Source organism: Orcinus orca, chromosome 5 (assembly GCF_937001465.1).
Source record: "Orcinus orca chromosome 5, mOrcOrc1.1, whole genome shotgun sequence".
Lineage (NCBI taxonomy): Eukaryota > Metazoa > Chordata > Mammalia > Artiodactyla > Delphinidae > Orcinus > Orcinus orca.
The window spans coordinates 30,509,584-30,527,224 of NC_064563.1; the positions used below are offsets into that span (position 1 = coordinate 30,509,584).

Here is a 17,641-nt window from a genome sequence, read left to right on the forward strand (position 1 = left end):
TCACTACTGATTTGGAAGTTTTATATTTCAGCTCTGTTGATTTTTCTATTGTTACTCTATTTTATTGGTTATCTTAAAATTTTTAATATACACTTAGTCAAGGTCAGGAGATAGAAACTACATTGCACAGGTAGCCTAACAGGAAAAATTTAAAACAAGAATGGCTAACTAGTAATGGTAGTTACCTACTAAAAGGGGAGAAAAGGAGACTCTAAGGGGTATGCAGTAGCGACTTCAGAAAGCAGATACTACCCCCAGGGATAAAGGAGAGTGAACAAGGAAGGAACTTAGAAACTTAAAAATTGCCTTCCCACTAGGCTGAGATTTAAACCTTTGAGTAGAGGTCTGGCTGCTATAGGAACAGGCAACCAACTTGTGGCAAAGAAACTTGCCAGAGGGTGCTGGATGGTGCTGAACCATGAAGACTGTATTTACGTTTGCAAAGCCCAAGGGCGTGAGCCAAGAGTAAACTGTGGCGGTGCTTTGGTAACTGAGGACGGCCCTCACACAGCCAGGAAAAAAGCACCTCAGTAGAAGAAAGAAAGGCCCCTTCTTCCCACTCTGGCCTTGCAGTGTCTCTCCAGTGCCCTCATTTGGGAAGCCTAACCTCAAGCTCCCTGGCAAAGGAGAGGAGGCTGTGGTGTCTCTAGTATCAAAGCAGGGCAAAGATGGGTTGACTTGGAGCTGAAAGGTAATAAACTAGTAACTGCCACATACTAATAATTAATTTTTAAAATAGAAAACTATCTTTAATTTCTTAAATAAGGACTTTAACATTCCTATGAACCAGCTTCATGGTCCTTCTTAGATGTCAGTACTAGCATTTCAGTGCCACAGGCTTTTTGAACCCAGTTTTTACAAACATTTTTGGTTGCTTGCTTACTTTATATTTCTTAAACAATCAAGACGTACGTAGGTTTACCAACACATTTTACAGATTTCTTTGCTCTCCATTGTTTCCCACATGCCACTTCTGCCTTAATGTTACATTTTCCTTCTTGCTGAAATACATCTAGTGGCCATTTTTCAGTTGGTATTCCCATGTGCTTCATATATTTAAAATTGTTTTTGTTTTTATAATTTTTGCCTGTGAGCTTCCCTTTAGTGGGAATTATCTGATACAGTGGTCCAGCATGTGCCCTAGGTGGGCATGACAACCCTAAGGGCTAGTTTTGTGGTTGCCTCTGTCAGGGCTTCACATGGTTGCAGGTTCTAAACCAATTTTCACATTAGTTTCCAGGTGTGGAGGTTTCCACACCAAGTCAACTGTGTGTAACTTCAGACCCCGTGGTCCTGTAGGAGAGAGTAGGTGATTGTTTCCACCCACTGCTGACAACCAACTGCTTGTCCTCATTGGCAGCAAAGGCATTTTCTGATGACAAAACTTTTCAGGCTCCTGTGCCTTACATAGTAGCTTTGCCTTCTCTCTGGTGTGTGCTAAAATTCTGGTTCTCTTCAAAACACCCCCTTCAACTCCTATACCCTGCTGTAGATTTTCTCTTTGGATCATCACCAGAACTTTACCTGTGTTACTTTTTTTTTTTTTGCGGTACGCGGGCCTCTCACTGTTGTGGCCTCTCCTGTTGCGGAGCACGGTCTCCGGACACGCAGGCTCAGCGGCCATGGCTCACGGGCCCAGCCGCTCTGCAGCATGTGGGATCTTCCCGGACCGGGGCACGAACCTGTGTCCCCTGCATCGGCAGGAGGACCCCCAACCACTGCACCACCAGGGAAGCCCTACCTGTGTTACTTTTTAATCAACCATGTTTAAAATAAATGTCGTTCATGGTTTAACGAGGTTTTCTATATGTTTGGAAGAGGACGGATGGGTTTTCACTTGTCTGCTTTGTCTGCCATCTTGCAGTAGTTGTTTTAGGGTTGCTGATATTCAGGACGTGACATATGATACATTCCCTCTACTCCTCTGGCACTTTATCATTTTCAAGCAACTTGTCTGTTTAGTGAACATTACAATGCCACTGTGAGGTAGATAGGACAGGCATCACTTGTCCCATTTTATTATGAGAATTTGTCACTCAAAACAGCAGAAACAAATTTTTTTACACGTCGGCCATGTACTTAGCATAGCCTTGGATGATGGGGGTGAAAATCAATTCAAGTAGCTTCTAGGTCAATTGGAGAGTAAACAGAAACATTAAATACCAGTCACAGTACAGGTAGTTGATTAGCATATGACCTTAGTAGATATTTAATAAACATTTTTAAAAATTAAATGTTACATGGCAGGGATTTGCTAAAATGAAAAATGTACAGTGTTGATAGTAGATGCCCTAGATCAGGGGTCCCCAACCCCCGGGCCACGGACCGATATTGGTCTGTGGCATGTGAGAAACCGGGCTGCACAGCAGGAGGTAAGCAGCAGGTGAGCGAGCGAAGCTTCATCTGTATTTACAGCTGCTCCCCATCGCTCACATTACCACATGAGCTCCGCCTCCTGTCAGATCAGCGGCAGCATTAGATTCTCATAGGAGCGCGAACCCTACTGTGAACTGCGAAGGATGTAGGTTGCGCGCTCCTTATGAGAATCTAATGCCTGATGATCTGAGTGGAGCTGAGGCGGTGATGCTAGTGCTGGAGAGTGGCTGCAAATACAGACTATCATTAGAGAGAGGTTTGACTGCACAGAGACCATAATAAATCAGTTGCTTTCAGACTCATATCAAAACCCTATCAGTTGGGTATAAAATGGTAATTCACTATTGTTTAGATGTACATTTCTCTGATTACTTAGTGCAGTCAAGGCATCTTTTCATGTGTAGCCTGCATTCAGATTTCTCTTCTATGAATTGCCTGTTGTGAAAAATATCTTCAGAGTGACCCTTAGCTGCTTCTACAACGTGAGGAAATTATAATGAGGAGGGTATAAAAATGTTAAGGACTGCTGCTAACCAATGACTGAGTTTTTAAATACTTGGCCAGGATAAGAGTAGTCTCTCTTATTTTTGTAAAGCTATGATGCATTCTCCACCCCACTGCAATCTGATTTGTGCTTCTGCTATTTCTTTTTAAAATGGAGCATTAAATGTAAACCAGCCCTTTCTATTTTGGTCAAGGTCTAAAAACATCCATTTAGAAATATGAATACAATAAACCTGACATTTGCAACAACAACAACAAAAAACCCTATCAGTGAGTGGCAAGTGAAAACAAGCTCAGGGTCCCACTGATTCTGCATTATGGTGAGTTGTATAATTATTTCATTATATATTACAGTGTAATAATAATAGAAATAAAGTGCACAATAAATATAATGTGCTTGAATCATCCCCAAACCATTCCCTTCCCCGCCCCAGTCTGTGGAAAAATTACCTTCTACGAAACCGGTCCCTGGTGCCAAAAAAGTTGGGGACCGCTGCCCTAGGTCGGGGGGAGAGGCCCTGTCAGTGTGGGGTGGCTTAATGGAGGAGGTGGGTTTGACATAGGCCTCTAAGAGGTAAGTAGGATTAGTAGACAGGATATATATGGACTGTTCTGGAACAGAGCATCTGCACATGAATAAGGTAGCAGAAAACTGGAGACCTGATTATGTTAGGTCTGAAACACAAGGAGTGGGCTTGAATTTTGTAGAAAGCAGGAAATAATAATTTATAAGAGAGTAAAATGACAAAAACTTTGTTTTAAGATGTTACCATTCTTCAGAAAAGTGGCAGTGAAGGCAGTGGTAGGGAGAGGAAACTGATGGCAGGGGGTACTGCCTGCGTAGATAAGTGAAGAGGATGTGACTCGACAACAGCTCTAGGAGCGTGAGAAAGGACAAGAATATGTGGTTTTATAAAGTCTGAAATGCAGAAGAGGCACTTGTTTAAATATACAATTTACATATTTTGCTTTTAACATGTTGTTTAGGTGAACCAGCCCTCTCTTAGAAGAGTGGAGCAGAATTCCCAAACCTATCTGAGAGAGATACAGAAAGCCCCTTGTTCTCTGGCACTGACACTCGGCAGCAGCCTCCAGTGCTCTATGGGAGTGCAGACGTAGACCTGGGTTTGAAACTTTTCTTGCATTTTCCTATGGAAATAATGCCAAATGCTAGAGTTTGGTCCCAGGCCATCCCACACTGGAGTACTATCACTAACATTGTTGCCATCAGGAAAGTACATTTTAGTTCCAAATCAGATACATGAGTGAACCTCCAGGCAGAGAAGTACCAGAGGTGGCAGCCAGCAGGGCTTAGATAGAGTTAGCTCTTGGCACTTTTTGGTGGATCACTTTTTAGTCCCATAAAAGAAGCCTCCTCCCTTGGTCAGTTACTGCCCAGGAATACTGATAGCTGCTTCACAAACAGACCTCCCTCACCCTCTGTGTCTGAGACAGGACCCTTTTGGTGCATACATTCACGCGAGTCCTATGTCAGTGAAAATTCACCACTGAGGTTCTGATAATTTGTTAGGCACAAATACGCTGCTTGTTTATGGATTTAAACAATTAAATCCAATCAAGAAAGAGTAGTTCTTGCTTTTACATGTGTTTACCTCTTCCTAATACTATCCAGTCATGCAGTTATACCGCACACAAGAATGTGTGTGTGTGTGTGTGTGTGTATGTATATGTATGTATTTTTTTCAAATGGCTGTTCTGATTTAAGTTACAAAATATACATATGTACACATTTAAAAAATAAAGATGTTGTTGTTCATCATCAACTTCTGGGCTGGCCATCTGGAGTCAGCTCATACCTGTAAGATAGTTGAGTTTGGACTTGTGTTAGTATTGAGAGTGTGCTGTGGCAACATCAGGACAGGTGGCCTAATCTACCCTACCTGGGCCTCTGTGGGACCAGCAGAACTCACCTCTGTAAGTTGGCTGGCCAGGGTTAAGACTAGAGCTTACAGAGGTCCTTTAGGTAAGTGAAATCTGTAGGCAGTAAAGCCTTAAGGTGATAATGTCTCCTTTATAAACAAAGGAGCTGATAGGTACTGAAAAGGGAAGAACTTTGGAGAGAGAATATGGGCAACTGTCTGAGACAATGTCTTGAGTAGCAAATTTAATTTGATCAAATGAAAGGGCTCACTTACCACTGTGAGAAGCCCTTATTCAGATCTTCTTTTGATAAGTCAATCAGTACCTAAACAAACACAAATAATCATTTCCCTTCCCCAAAACTGCATTAAATGGAAACATATTGGGATAAATGAAACTGATCATAAAAAGGGCCTCCTTGAGTTCTGAGCAGGAGCTCTTTTTCCTTTGGATTTCAATACGGAACCTCTCCAGAAGGACAGGACTGACACTGACCTCAGTGTCCTGGGAAGAGGTGAATTGCTGTTTGCAGTTGTACCTCAGGGATTTATTTATGAATGTTTTAGAGAGAACAGCTTGCCTTTACTCATGAACTGATCCAGAATTTTAAGCAAGACACCATAGTTTCCTCAGTAGTAAAAATGGGGATATCATCACCTACTTCACAGAAGTGGGCTTTTAAAAATGAGTATAAGGTGTTTATTAAAATACAGCAACTACAGAGTGTACAAATATTCTTTTTTGTCTCTCCTTGGCATCTTCCTGAGGATTATATTTCCTTTACTTCTAACTTTAAGTAAAATCCCATTCACCACAAAAATCTTGACATAATGAGATCCAAGCTTCACACAATGCTGTATTTATCAAAACAATACTTAATACCATAGTAGAAGTTCAAATACTTGTGTAGCGATGAACTTGGATATTCAAGTTTGTTAAAATAGGGTTTATTATATTAATTTATATACTTCAGTTTCAAGAGTATTTTTTAAAAAGACACAAAACAAAAAGCCTCCCAATGAGGCTATACCTTCCTTGAAGTCAGTTCTGGTAATAGCCAGATGATTCCATCAGAATTTCTGCAAGGGTGTGTTCCACCAGTGAACTCCAGTTAGCCACCAGGAGGGAAAGAATGACAAAAGTCCCTTTTGTACTTACTTTTCCTAGCTCCTTCCTTCTGTGTGAGCCAAGTGGCCTACTGTTTTTCACTGCGATGTCTAGTGACCTCTTCTTTACTTCATCCAAGGGAACAAAAAATTCAAATCTTTAAGGAGCAAAAAGTCAGGAAATGCGATTTATATATTTTAATCATTTTCACTGAAAATCTCAAGTGTTTCATCCATTTGCCTACCTTTAAAACAGAAGATATAGACTACAGAGAAGAGCATCTAGAACAGTACTGGCTTACAGCAGATACTCAGTGCATCATTATTATAGATAATCACTGTCCTGTGTTATATTCACAAACCTTGGAAGTGTCAAGAGGCTGTTTGCTTCTCTGAGAAGTTCCTTGAACTATTGTGCTTTGGGGTTTGCTTCTTTCCTTCTCTGACTCTACTCTGGTTGTCACTCTTTCGGCTGCCCCTTCTCTCTCTGAACAGTGCCAGCTAAGGGCTAGGATGCTGAATAATTAGGTTTGCTGGAATTGCATGGAAAACAGTGGTCTTTTCCCACTTACGCCTGTGGAGTAAGGCAGAGGAATCTTAGTATACAAGCTTTGTCGTGTACTCATAAGATGCCTCTGGGCTCCTTACATTTCTGGTTTAAAAAAAAAAAATCTTCAAAATTTTTTAATTGAGTGAAAGATTCTTTAAATTCTATAGTGCTTCACACTTTTGAAAAGTTTGACACACATGATTCAATATAATCCCATAATAGCTTTTAATTTTTTAAATTGAGATATAAGTGACATAGCATTATTGGTTTCATGTTTACCATAATGATGTGATTTGGATATGTTGTGAAATGATCAGTCTAATTAACATCTATCACCATACACAGTTACAAAAAAATTTTTTTCTTGTGATGAGAACTTTCAAGATCCACTCTCCTAGCTACTTTCAAGTATGTAATACAGTATTATTAACTATAGTCACCATGCTGTACATTATAACTCCATGAATATTCATTTTATAACTGGAAATTTGTACCTTTTGACCAGTCATCTATTTTACACACACCCCCACCGCCAACTCTGGCAACCACCAATATGTTCTCTATATCCATAAGCTTGGGTTTTGTTGTTTGGTTGGTTTTTGGCATTTTTAGATTCCACATATAAGTGAGATCATAAGTAATTATCTTTTTCTGCCTTATTTAACTTAGCATAATGCCCTCAAGGTCTATCCATGTTGTTTCAAATGGCAAGATTTCATTCTTTTTCATGAGTAAATAATATTCTATGGTATATATATATATATATATATATATATATATACACACACACATATATATATACACACATATATATATGTGTATATACACACACACACACACACACACACACACACACACACACATACACACACACACCACATTTTAAAAAATCCATTCATCCATCAGTGGACATTTAGGTTGTTTCCATGTCTTGGCTATTGTAAATAATGCCACAGTGAACATGGGGGTACATATATCATTTTGAATTAGTGTTGTTTTATTTGGATAAATACCCAGAAATGGAATTGCTGCATTGTATGGTAGTTCTATTTTTGATTTTTTGAGGAACGTCCATGCTGTTTTCCATAGCAGCTGCCCCAATTTACGTTCCCACCAGCTGTGCCTAAGGGTTCCCTTTTCTCCACATCCTCACCAACACTTGTTATTTCTTTTTGATAATAGCCATTCTGACAGGTGTGAGGTGATATTTCATTGTGGTTTTGATTTGCATTTCCCTGATGATTAATGATGTTGAGCATCTTTTCATATACCTACTGACCAATTGTATGTCTTCTTTGGAACAATGTCTATTCAGAGCCTCTGCCCATTTTTTAATCAGATTGTTTGATTTTTTTGCTATTGAGTTCTATGAGTTCTTTATAGATTTTGGATATTAACTACTTTTCCAATATATTATCTGAAAGTATGTTCTTCCATTCGGTAGGTTGTCTTCTCATTTTGTTGATGGTTTCCTTTGCTGTTCAGAAGCCTTTTAGTTTAATGTAGTCTCATGTAGTCTCACTTGTTTATTTTTGCTTTAGTCGCCTTTGGTTTTGGTGTCAAATCCAAAAAACCATTGCCAAGACTGATGTCAATGAGCTTAACCCACCTATGTTCACTTCTAAGAGTTTCAGAGTTTCAGCTCTTACTTTCAAGTCTTTAGTCCATTTTGAGTTAATTTTTGTGTCTAGTATAAGATAGTGGTTGAATTTTATTCTGTTGCATGTGGCTGTCCAATTTTCCTAACATCACTTATTGAAGAGACTGTGCTTTCCCCCATTATACATTCTTGGCTCCTTTGCCATAAGTTAATCAGCTATACATGTGTGGACAAAAGCAATCTACAGATTCAATGCAATCAAAATTCCAATGGCATTTGTCACAGAAATAGAACAAACAATCCTAAAATTTGCATGGCACCACCAAAGAGCCAAAGTAATCTTGAGAAAGATGAACAAAGCTGGAGGCATCATGCTCCCTGATGCCTCCAGGCATCAAACTATATTACAAAGTTATAATAATCAAAACAGTATGGTTCTGGCATAAAAAGAGACAGATCAATGGGACCGAATAGACAGCTCAGAAATAATAATGTTTAACATTATTAATTCTTCCAGTTCATGAGCATGATATACCTTTCCATCTGTTTGTGTTGTCTTCGATTTCTTTCATCAGCATCTTATAATTTTCAGAGCACAGGTCTCTTACCTCCTCAGTTAGATTTACTCCTAGATATTTTATTTTTGATGCAATTATAAATGGATTTTCTTAATTTCTCTGATAGTTTGTTGTTAGTGTATAGAAATGCAACAGATTTCTGTATATTAATTTTGTATCCTGCAATGTTACTGAATTCATTTATTAGTTCTAATAGGTTTTTGGTGACATCTTTAGCATTTTCTTTATAAAGCATCATGTCATCTTTAAACAGTGACAGTTTTACTTCTCTCTTTGGATTCCTTTTTTTTTTTTCCCTTGTCTGATTGCTGTGGCTAGGACTTACAATACTATGTTTAAACCTGGTAAGAGTGGGCATCCTTGTCTGAGGGTAGTGCTTGTCTTGTAAAATGAGTTTTGCAGCTGTTCCCTTTTCTATATTTTGGAAGAGTCTGGGGATGGCTGGTGTTAATTCTTCTTTGAATATTTGGTAGAATTCACTAGTGAAGTTGTGTGGTCCTGGACCTGTTTGTTGGGAGATTTTTGATTATTGATTCAAACTTCTTACTAGTAATCAGTCTATTCAGATTTTCTTTTTCTTCATTATTCAGTCTTGGTAGGTTGTATCTTTCTAGGAATATATCCTTTTCTTCTAGGTTATCTAATTTGTGGGCATATAACTATTCATAGTAGTCTCTTATCCTTTGTATTTCTGTGGTATCAATTTTACAGTTCCTCTTTCCTCTTTTATGTCCTCTTTTTTTCTTGGTGAGTCTAGCTAAAGGTTTATCAATTTTGTTTATCTTTTCAAAGAACCAGCTCTAAGTTTCATTGATTTTTTTTCTATTGTCTTTTTAGTCTCTATTTACATTCTGAACTTTATTTCCTTCCTTCTGCTGACTTTGGACTTTATTCTTCTTTTTCTTATTCCTTGAGGCGTAAAGTTAGGTTGTTTATTTGAGATTTTTCTTATTTCTTACTTACTTTTCTTATTTATGATATATGCATTTATTGCTATGAAATTCCTTCTTAGAACTGCTTTTGCTGCATCCCATAAATTTTGTTATGTTACATTTCCATTTTCTTTGTCTGAAGGTATTTTTTGATTTCTCTTGATTTCTTGATATGACTTCAATCTTCTTAAATTTATTAAGACTTGTTTGTGGCAGCCTAGTATATGATCTATCCTGGAGAATGTTCTATGTGCACTTGAGAAGAATGTGTATTCTGCTGCTTTGGGATGGACTGTTCTTTGTATATCTGTTAAGTTCATCTGGTCTAACATGTCATATACAGCTAATGCTTCCTTATTGAATTTGTCTGGATGATCTATCCTTTGATGAAAGTAGGGTATTAAAGTACCCTACTATTATTATTTTATTGCTGTCTATGTCTCCCTTTAGGTCTGTGAATATTTGCTTTATGTATTTAGGTGCTCTTATGTTGGGTACATAAATATTTACAAATACTATATCCTCTTGTTGGATTGACCCCTTTATCATTATGTAATGCCCTTGTCTTTTATTACAGTCTTTGTTTTAAAGTCTGTTTTGTCTAATATAAGTATAGCAACACCCTGGCTTTCTTTCAGTTTTTATTTGCGTGGAATATCTTTTTCCATCCTTCACTTTCTGTCTGTGTGCATCTTTCAATCTGAAGTGAGTCTCTTGTAGGCAGCATGTAGATGGGTCTTGTTTTTTTTTTTAAATCCACTTAGCCACTCTCTTTTGATTGGAGAATTAGTCCATTTACATTTAAAGTAATTATTGACAGGTATGTACTTATTGCTATTTTATTAATTTTTTACTGGCTGTTTTGTAGATCCTCTCTGTTCCTTTTTTCTTCTCTTGCTCCCTTTGTGGTTTGATGACTAGTGGTATGCTTAGGTTCCTTTTTCTTTATCATTTGTGTACCTACTATAGGTTTTTGCTTTGTGCTTACCATTATGCTTACATATGACAACTTCCAACAGTCTATTTTAAGTTGGTAACTTTAGTGTGAATGCATTTTAGGGGCTTCCCTGGTGGCACAGTGGTTAAGAATCCACCGGCCAATGCAGGGGACACAGGTTTGAGCCCTGGTCCGGGAAGATCCCACATGCTGCAGAGCAACTAAAAGCCCATGCGCCACAATTACTAAGCCCGCGCACCTAGAGCCTGTGCTCAACAACAAGAGAAGCTTCAAGAAATCTCCTGTAAGCTGGTTTAGTGATGGTGAACTCCTTTAGCTTTTGCTTGTCTGGAAAACTCTCCTTCAATTCTGAATGATAACTTTCCCTGGTAGAGTATTTTTGGTTGGAAGTGTTTTCCTTTGAGCACTTTGACTATTGTGCCACTCCATTCTGGCCTGCAAAGTTTCTGCTGATGGTCTTATAGCGGGGCTCCCTGTAATGTAACTACTTGTTTTTCTTTTGCTGTTTTTAAGATTCTCTCCTTGTTGTTAACTTTAGAGATTTTAATTATAATGTATATGGTATGAATCATGTACTCAACAAGAGACCTCTGAACTCCTTACTTCTAGGTTTACGTTTAAGATGGAGGTTGCCAAGTCTGCCTCGTAGATAATCCAGGCATATCTTGCTGTTACAATTTTGAGAGAGAATTACTAACAGATTAGGTTTGTCACAAAAGTCAATCTCCTGTGTTCCCACATAACAATTTTGACATCCTTTTATAATTGTGTCAGAGCTCTCTGAAGGCAACACCTTTCACCTGTGTGGCTGTGGAATATAGGATGGTGCCTGGTATGCAGAGTGTTCAACAAATGCTGAATGACTATATTCTCTCTCCCCCACTCTTTCATGGTATCGGTGAACTCAAAAGGTAGCTTTTGAAGGAATATATCAGTCGTTAGACATGGCCCATAAAGGACTCAGTACAACTCTTTTTAAAATGAGTAGTTATTGACCAAGATAAGAGGAAACCAACATTATTAGATGTATCTTCCTAGGCTGGCTAGCAATGTCTTCTCTTAGGATCCCACAGCAAAAGGAAGCAATGATGAGATTCTGACTTCCATACCTTGTGATCAACTTGAAATCAAGAATTAGAATATTAAGGTTAAGACTTGCCACCACAGACCCATCAAAAGCAAGAAATGTGATTAGACTCTGTCTACTGGTTTGTCCCCAAGGTCATGGGTGGACACGCGAGGGGAGGGTATCTGTTCTACCTGCCACCTGTGCTTTGTTGCGGGTGGGGAGACAGGCCAAAGAGCCTGGAGCTTTGGAGGAAATTTTAGGTCCTTAGGTTCAAGGTACGTTTATTTTTGATCGAAAGAAAATATATTTGACCAGATTCAAATCCTTTTACTGCCAAAGAGGCTTCATTTAAAGAGAAAGAGTATGGAACATTTCATAATCAGGAGCACTTTAGTCCCTGTGGACAAGAAAGTGGGTAGCTGTTTTGCTAAACTTCCCTGGCAGTCCTTTTCTCTCACTGAAGTATAGAAGCTTTATGAAAGCATGGACTGTGTAGTCCTGTTCAACCCCAGCCCTTCCCAGAATCTGGCAGCTGCCAGGTACACGGGAGGTCCTCAGCAAATACTCGAGCGGCTGAGGCACTCTAGGTAGGCCACCTGGGCCACTTACCTCTCATCAAACAGGGGATCCAGGGTCTTCCGCTTCACTGAGGTCTTCTTACGACTTGCCCACCTCCTTTCTGGCAACAAGTAGACACGGACGTAGGGATCAGCTCCACTGCTGGTACAGGGCATCAGGTTTCTGATTTGGTTTCAAAGACATTAAAGAAAAAAGGCCTCTGGTTTTGAAATACTGAAAGTACTCATTTAGAGAAAGCTGTACTATCCATACAGCTTTAGATGGCCTTGAGGATAAAAATGCCCTGCAGTCTAGACCAAAAAAAGCAAAAGTCTGCAGAATTCAGAGGATATCAGGTGCATGGTTTTGTAAACATGCATTTTGTAAAGTTGGGTGTAGAGCCAAGTACCATTCCATCTAAAGGAAGTTGAAGATTCTCACTTGAGAAAATGTCCTGGCTCCAAACCACCCCAGACAATTTTGCAGGGGTTGTGTCTGAGCAAAGCCCTTGGCTCTGGAGCCCCTCAGCACCACTGAGGATCTGTTACAGCGTGCACAGCATGCAGGCCTTCAGACCGTGTTCCTTCCAAATGTCTACCGTGTCTGCCTTGGGGCTGCCTGCCCCTGCCACTGCTCCAAGTGCCCCCACTCTGATTTTGGTCACCTGATGCTCTCAAAGAACCTTTCCTGGCCCTAGCATCCCTTTACCTGCAGCCGTTGATTAGCACGCTGAGACAGTGCTGCAGACACACATAGCGCACCGTGAGCTGAATCTCACCCAGCCCCTGATGCCTGAGATCCCCGTCTCTGTAAAGAAAGGCTTTGTCATTTCTCTTGCCATTACAAGTGCTGACCTCTCCCCGCACCCCCAAGAAGTATGTAAGTTAATAAAATAATTCTCAGTAAGGTTCCTTTTAGTTGGAAGTCAGTTCTATCCAGCATTCATGTAAAATTATCCTGTTTCACAGTAGGAAAAGCATGGCACAGTAGGAAGAACCCTGGAGCAGAATCTGCCTTTATACTATGATTTCTTGTGGAACCTTGGGTGAGTTATCCGACCTTTATGATAGTAAGTTCTATCTTGTAGGGTTATTGTGAAGATCAAATTAAATAACATGCTAAGCCCAGAGTCAACATTTAATAAATGGCAGCCACTGCTTATATAATTCCACATTCTAAGCTTTCCATATCATCCCAGTATAAATAACTCTTTAGAATTCAGGGTATGCTTCTGCTGTAAGGAACCTTAACAACTGAAGTCCAACATCTGTTTTATAGTTGGTGTGTAGCTAGAGCCACATGAGACTTTTTGGCACATGCATGCGTGCTTTCTCTCCCCCCAGCCTGTGTTCTTTCTATCTCACCATGCTGCCTGTTATGAAGCCATTTTGTGAAAAACCAGAACTTGCACAGAAAAGTAAGTTCATATCTACTTTTCCATCCAGGGAGGTATTTTTCATGCAGGTCATTTTAGAAAAGATTAAGCAGAGAGGTGCGTACTCAGTGTTGAGGCTGACATCTGTCAGGTCAAAGCAGGAAGAGGCCAGGGAGTTGAGCGAGGACATGCTGGGAGCCAGCCTCTTGGGCGGCTGTGCGAATAGGGAGGAAGGGCATTTCATGGGTGACTTGATGGGCCCTGGAGAGTGGGGGCCTGGGACAGCCAGGAAGATGGTGGACACACTCGTCTTCTCCCCCTTGGGTGCACAGAACCCTCTGGCTCTGTCCTTGCCTTTGGGCTCTGGGCCCATCTCTTGAAGTGAGGGCTTGGTGGCAGCAGTGGTGGCACTGGTGGTGGCTGTGGTACTTTTGGAGGCTTGCTTGATATCAGAAGCAGGGTCTGGAGGGCATGGCAAATCTGCAGGGCCCTCTCCCTGCGGTGGGGCTCTGGAGCCCTGGTTGGTGGCAACCTTCTTAATGAGCAGAGGGCCTTTCTTTAGGGCTTCAGGTCCTGTGTATGGGCTTCCCAGCTCTCGTTCTTCCAAGTGCAGGAACTGTAAGCAGATGACAGGGTGGTTTATGGGCTGGGCACACCACTACCACTCTCTCCCCCTCTGCTCTCACCTACCTCTGGGAAATGGTTCCTTCTCTTTTCTGGAAGGAAGTTTTCTCAAAACTCAGTTCCTTTCTGACTCCCCAATCCAATGGATTTTTACCCCCAGACCATATCTTTTTACCCCTAGACCATATCTTCCTTAACCTCTCTGCCTCTGACTCACTCTGACCAGACCTTCTGTCTTTTCCCTTTCTCCTGCCTCACCAGTCTTCATGAAGACTCAGTTCTGATCCCCTTTTCTCTATCCACTGGTACTGGATGCTGGAGACCTGGCCAATTCTCACAGCATGCACTTCCCCTCGGTGCAGAGGACTCCCTCACCTTAACCTTCATATAGATCACCAGCTGCCTTCTGGATATGGTCATTTCTAGCTGTCACCTTATTTACCATTGCTTTCCCTAAAATGTGTTTCCTATCCAGACACACCCCTGTGCTTGTAGCACCAAAGTTTCAAACCTCAGCCATTGTGTCTCTCCTTCCCCTTTTCCCATCAGTCATTAAGACTCTTCCTAGGAACTTCCATTTCCAGCAATAAGGCGATCAAAATATTCTGAAAAACCTCCTGTTAGGAATGCTCAATAAAAATGAAACAAACATACTTCTAAATGCATAGTCAAACTCACAAGAAAGTAAGGAAAATCCCTAGGTTAAAGAAGAGAGAGAGAGAGAGAAAACTGAAAAATAAAGGTTAATTTTCCCAGGGTCATTTATCAACCATGGAATCCAAGGGGTTTGGAGAAGAGACCTAGGGTCAGAGTAGGACCCATGAAGGTGGGATATCTTTAGTAAAAAAGTAGTCTAGGATAAATAAACATTTCACCCACCAGCAAAGATTGACGACAAGAAATATATCTATCTCAGCCTGTACTCTGGTTGGGGGAAATAAAGTCTTTCATGAGAATATGGCACCTTATAGCCTGTCTCCTATAAATTTTGGGTTCATATTTATACTACCGTGGGGTTTTGAAACCCAAAGTTTGAAAATTAACATAAAAGTGGACTCAGGTGTGTAATGTTCCTGAGGTGCTTGGTTGCAGCCAAAGCAGAACTTCCTTGGACGTGAACAACCTCAATCCAGGTCACAAAGGCAACACTGAACATATGCCTGCAACCCAAGTTACCAAATGTAGAAATGAGTCACCATGAAAAAGCATCAGCAGACACAACAGACATCAAAATTTATCTACCAAGATCTTCAGATAATAGAATTAACATACATTTTAAGTATTTTCAAATGATTAAAGATGGGACAGAATCATGAGAAGATAATAAAACACAACAAAGAAAAGACATTGTAGATTTGGAAAAGATAAAGTGAAAGATGAAGAATAGCCTTTGAAACAAAAACTGTGAACAGGTTAAACAGCAGATTAAGCATAGCCAAAGAAAGAATTAGTGGTTTGGAAGACAGGTCTGAGGAAATTCGAATGTAGCACCAAGAGATAAAGAGATGGAAAATATGAAGGTGAGATCAGGGTAAGCCATGGAGATGATGAGAAGGTCCAACATAATAGAAGGAATTGTAGAAGGAGGGATTAAAAGATTAGGAGAGGCAATAGTTGAAGAGAAAATGGCTGACAATATTCTGAAATTGATAAAAAATATGAATCCATCTCCTAGCTTCTTCCCGACACAGTGCAGATACTTAGTGCTGGGGCAGACCACCCCCTGCCTCCCCTGGGGGAAAAGGGGAGAGGTTTACCCGAAGCACCAGCCTCATGGAGATAAGGCTGTCCAGGCCTGAGTGGTCCAGCTGGAAGCGCTGCTCGAGGGTGAGGTCTGCATAGGGGAGAATCTGGCACAGGGGGAACTCCAGCACTCCTAGAGCACATTCTCGGTCATCATCAAGCACCTGGGCAGTGGGCCAGTCACAAAACAAGAGGATAACGAAGTCCCACCCTCACCAGACTACTCTCTGGGCTCCAGCCAAGACTGAGTTCACTTCAGTAAGTATGTTCTGTGTTTCTTTTGGCCTCTGGTCCTTTCCTGAAAACTGGAAATGGGACCAGGCCTGGTCCCTGCCTTCAGTCAGGGCAAGAGAGTGACTCAGGGTAGAGGCAACTATGATCTGTATGAGGCAAGTCTGTCAAATGCCTGGGACCATCAGGGCTTTAGGGACTGATGAGCTGTGCTGCTCTATGATGGGACTTCCAGACAGGTCTGAGGTTCCCCAGAGACCCCAGTTCTACTACTTGTTGGTCATGAGATCTTGGACAAGTCATCGTTTGAGCCTCTGTTTGCTCAGGTGTAAAGAAGATCTCTCTCGCCCACAGATCTTTTTTTAAAGAAGTACATCATCATTAATGTCCTGAGTAGATTCCAACCCAGGCCACGCTGGGTGCTAGGTAATAACTGGAGAGACTGCAGGGAGCACCAAGGGACTTGAGGGTTTGTCCTTCCACAACCTCCTACCCAATGACCTTGGTCACCAGGCTCACGAAGATGTGGGCCCTTAGTATCCTCTCCTGACTTTACTGCCGGAGCAGCCTGCTCAAGCCCCCTACCCCTCCTAGCTTAGACGCCTCTTAGCTGTGTTCCAAGAGCCCAACTTCAAGCAAACCTTCAGATGCAGCTGTTCAGCGGCCACGTTGCGTACAAAGAAGGAGAACACCTGGCTCCACACAGGGTCCTTGCTGTGGCGACAGGTCTGGGGACAGGAGAGGGAGAGATCACTGAAGGGTCAAGTTGGGCAGAGCAGGATACCGGCACCCTCTGCTCTCATTCTGGCCCCCTGGTGCCATTGGGAGCCGTCTCTGTGTCCGCCCAGGTATGGCACAAGCTACGGCTCATGGGAGGCACTAGGGCAGGGCAGTCAGACTCAAAGGCAAGGAGAGTTTGCCAGGAAATCTCACAGGGGCTGAAATCCTACCAGCAATAGACCTCACTTCCAGGGGGACTTTTGCTGCTGGGGGTGGGGGAAAGGACATAGGCATAGAGCCATGCCTAAGCTTGAACCCTAGTTCTTCTGCTTTCTAGCCCTTAGGCGAGTCACTGATCTCTGGCCTCCAGATTCTTGAACTGTGAAACTATCTTGTGAGGTTATTTTGAAGACAGAGTAATATAAAGTGCCTATCGTGTGCCAGCACCTACTAGGCATTCAGTGTAAGCGAATTCCCTTTTGCTTCTCTCCCGGAAGTGTTGGGGTACCCGCCCATTTCCTTAGTCCTCGGCTGCACGCCAAGCTGTCTTACCTTGCTCAGGTGTGTCTTCTTGCCTACAGATAGCTTGACATAGGAAGAAGGGTCTCTGCTGACTTTATTCTGTGAGGGGACAAATCCACAAAATGGAGGTGGCACCCCCAGTGCCAACTTGAGACCCTGCCTCTCAACCCTCAGGAGCATCGGTGGGACCTGAGGCCACCCAACCACTTCCCTTTGAGAGAAGGCTCCCCTGGTGCTCCCAGGAGCCCCGGGCTGCCATCACTGTGCCAGCACCTACACGGGGTTGACCCCAGGGGAAGCTTCCAAGTTAAAGA

At 41.6% G+C, this 17,641-nt stretch overlaps 1 protein-coding gene and 1 long non-coding RNA gene across 4 annotated transcripts in view; one reads left to right on the forward strand and one right to left on the reverse strand.

Annotated features, from left to right (window-relative positions):
• Positions 1-9,020, forward strand: part of LOC125964464 (uncharacterized) — a 129,445-nt gene extending 120,425 nt beyond the window's left edge. Inside the window, exon 2 of the long non-coding RNA XR_007477511.1 lies at positions 7,862-9,020. This is a non-coding gene — a long non-coding RNA (uncharacterized LOC125964464). The remainder of the gene's footprint in view (positions 1-7,861) is intronic.
• Positions 1,981-17,641, reverse strand: part of ESYT3 (extended synaptotagmin 3) — a 57,233-nt gene continuing 41,572 nt past the window's right edge. For 2 of the 3 annotated variants that reach the window (XM_004278962.4, XM_033404102.2), the window contains 9 exons: positions 17,358-17,426; positions 16,727-16,813; positions 15,869-16,018; positions 13,613-14,103; positions 12,821-12,919; positions 12,164-12,295; positions 5,920-6,025; positions 5,037-5,086; positions 1,981-4,697 (listed from right to left, as the gene is read on the reverse strand). In XM_004278962.4, the coding sequence (XP_004279010.1) occupies positions 4,661-4,697; positions 5,037-5,086; positions 5,920-6,025; positions 12,164-12,295; positions 12,821-12,919; positions 13,613-14,103; positions 15,869-16,018; positions 16,727-16,813; positions 17,358-17,426 (1,221 nt within the window). In that variant the 3' untranslated portion in view covers positions 1,981-4,660. Of the gene's footprint in view, positions 4,698-5,036; positions 5,087-5,919; positions 6,026-6,229; positions 6,442-12,163; positions 12,296-12,820; positions 12,920-13,612; positions 14,104-15,868; positions 16,019-16,726; positions 16,814-17,357; positions 17,427-17,641 lie in introns of those variants that run through there. The other variant, XR_004476414.2, reaches the window with a different exon arrangement.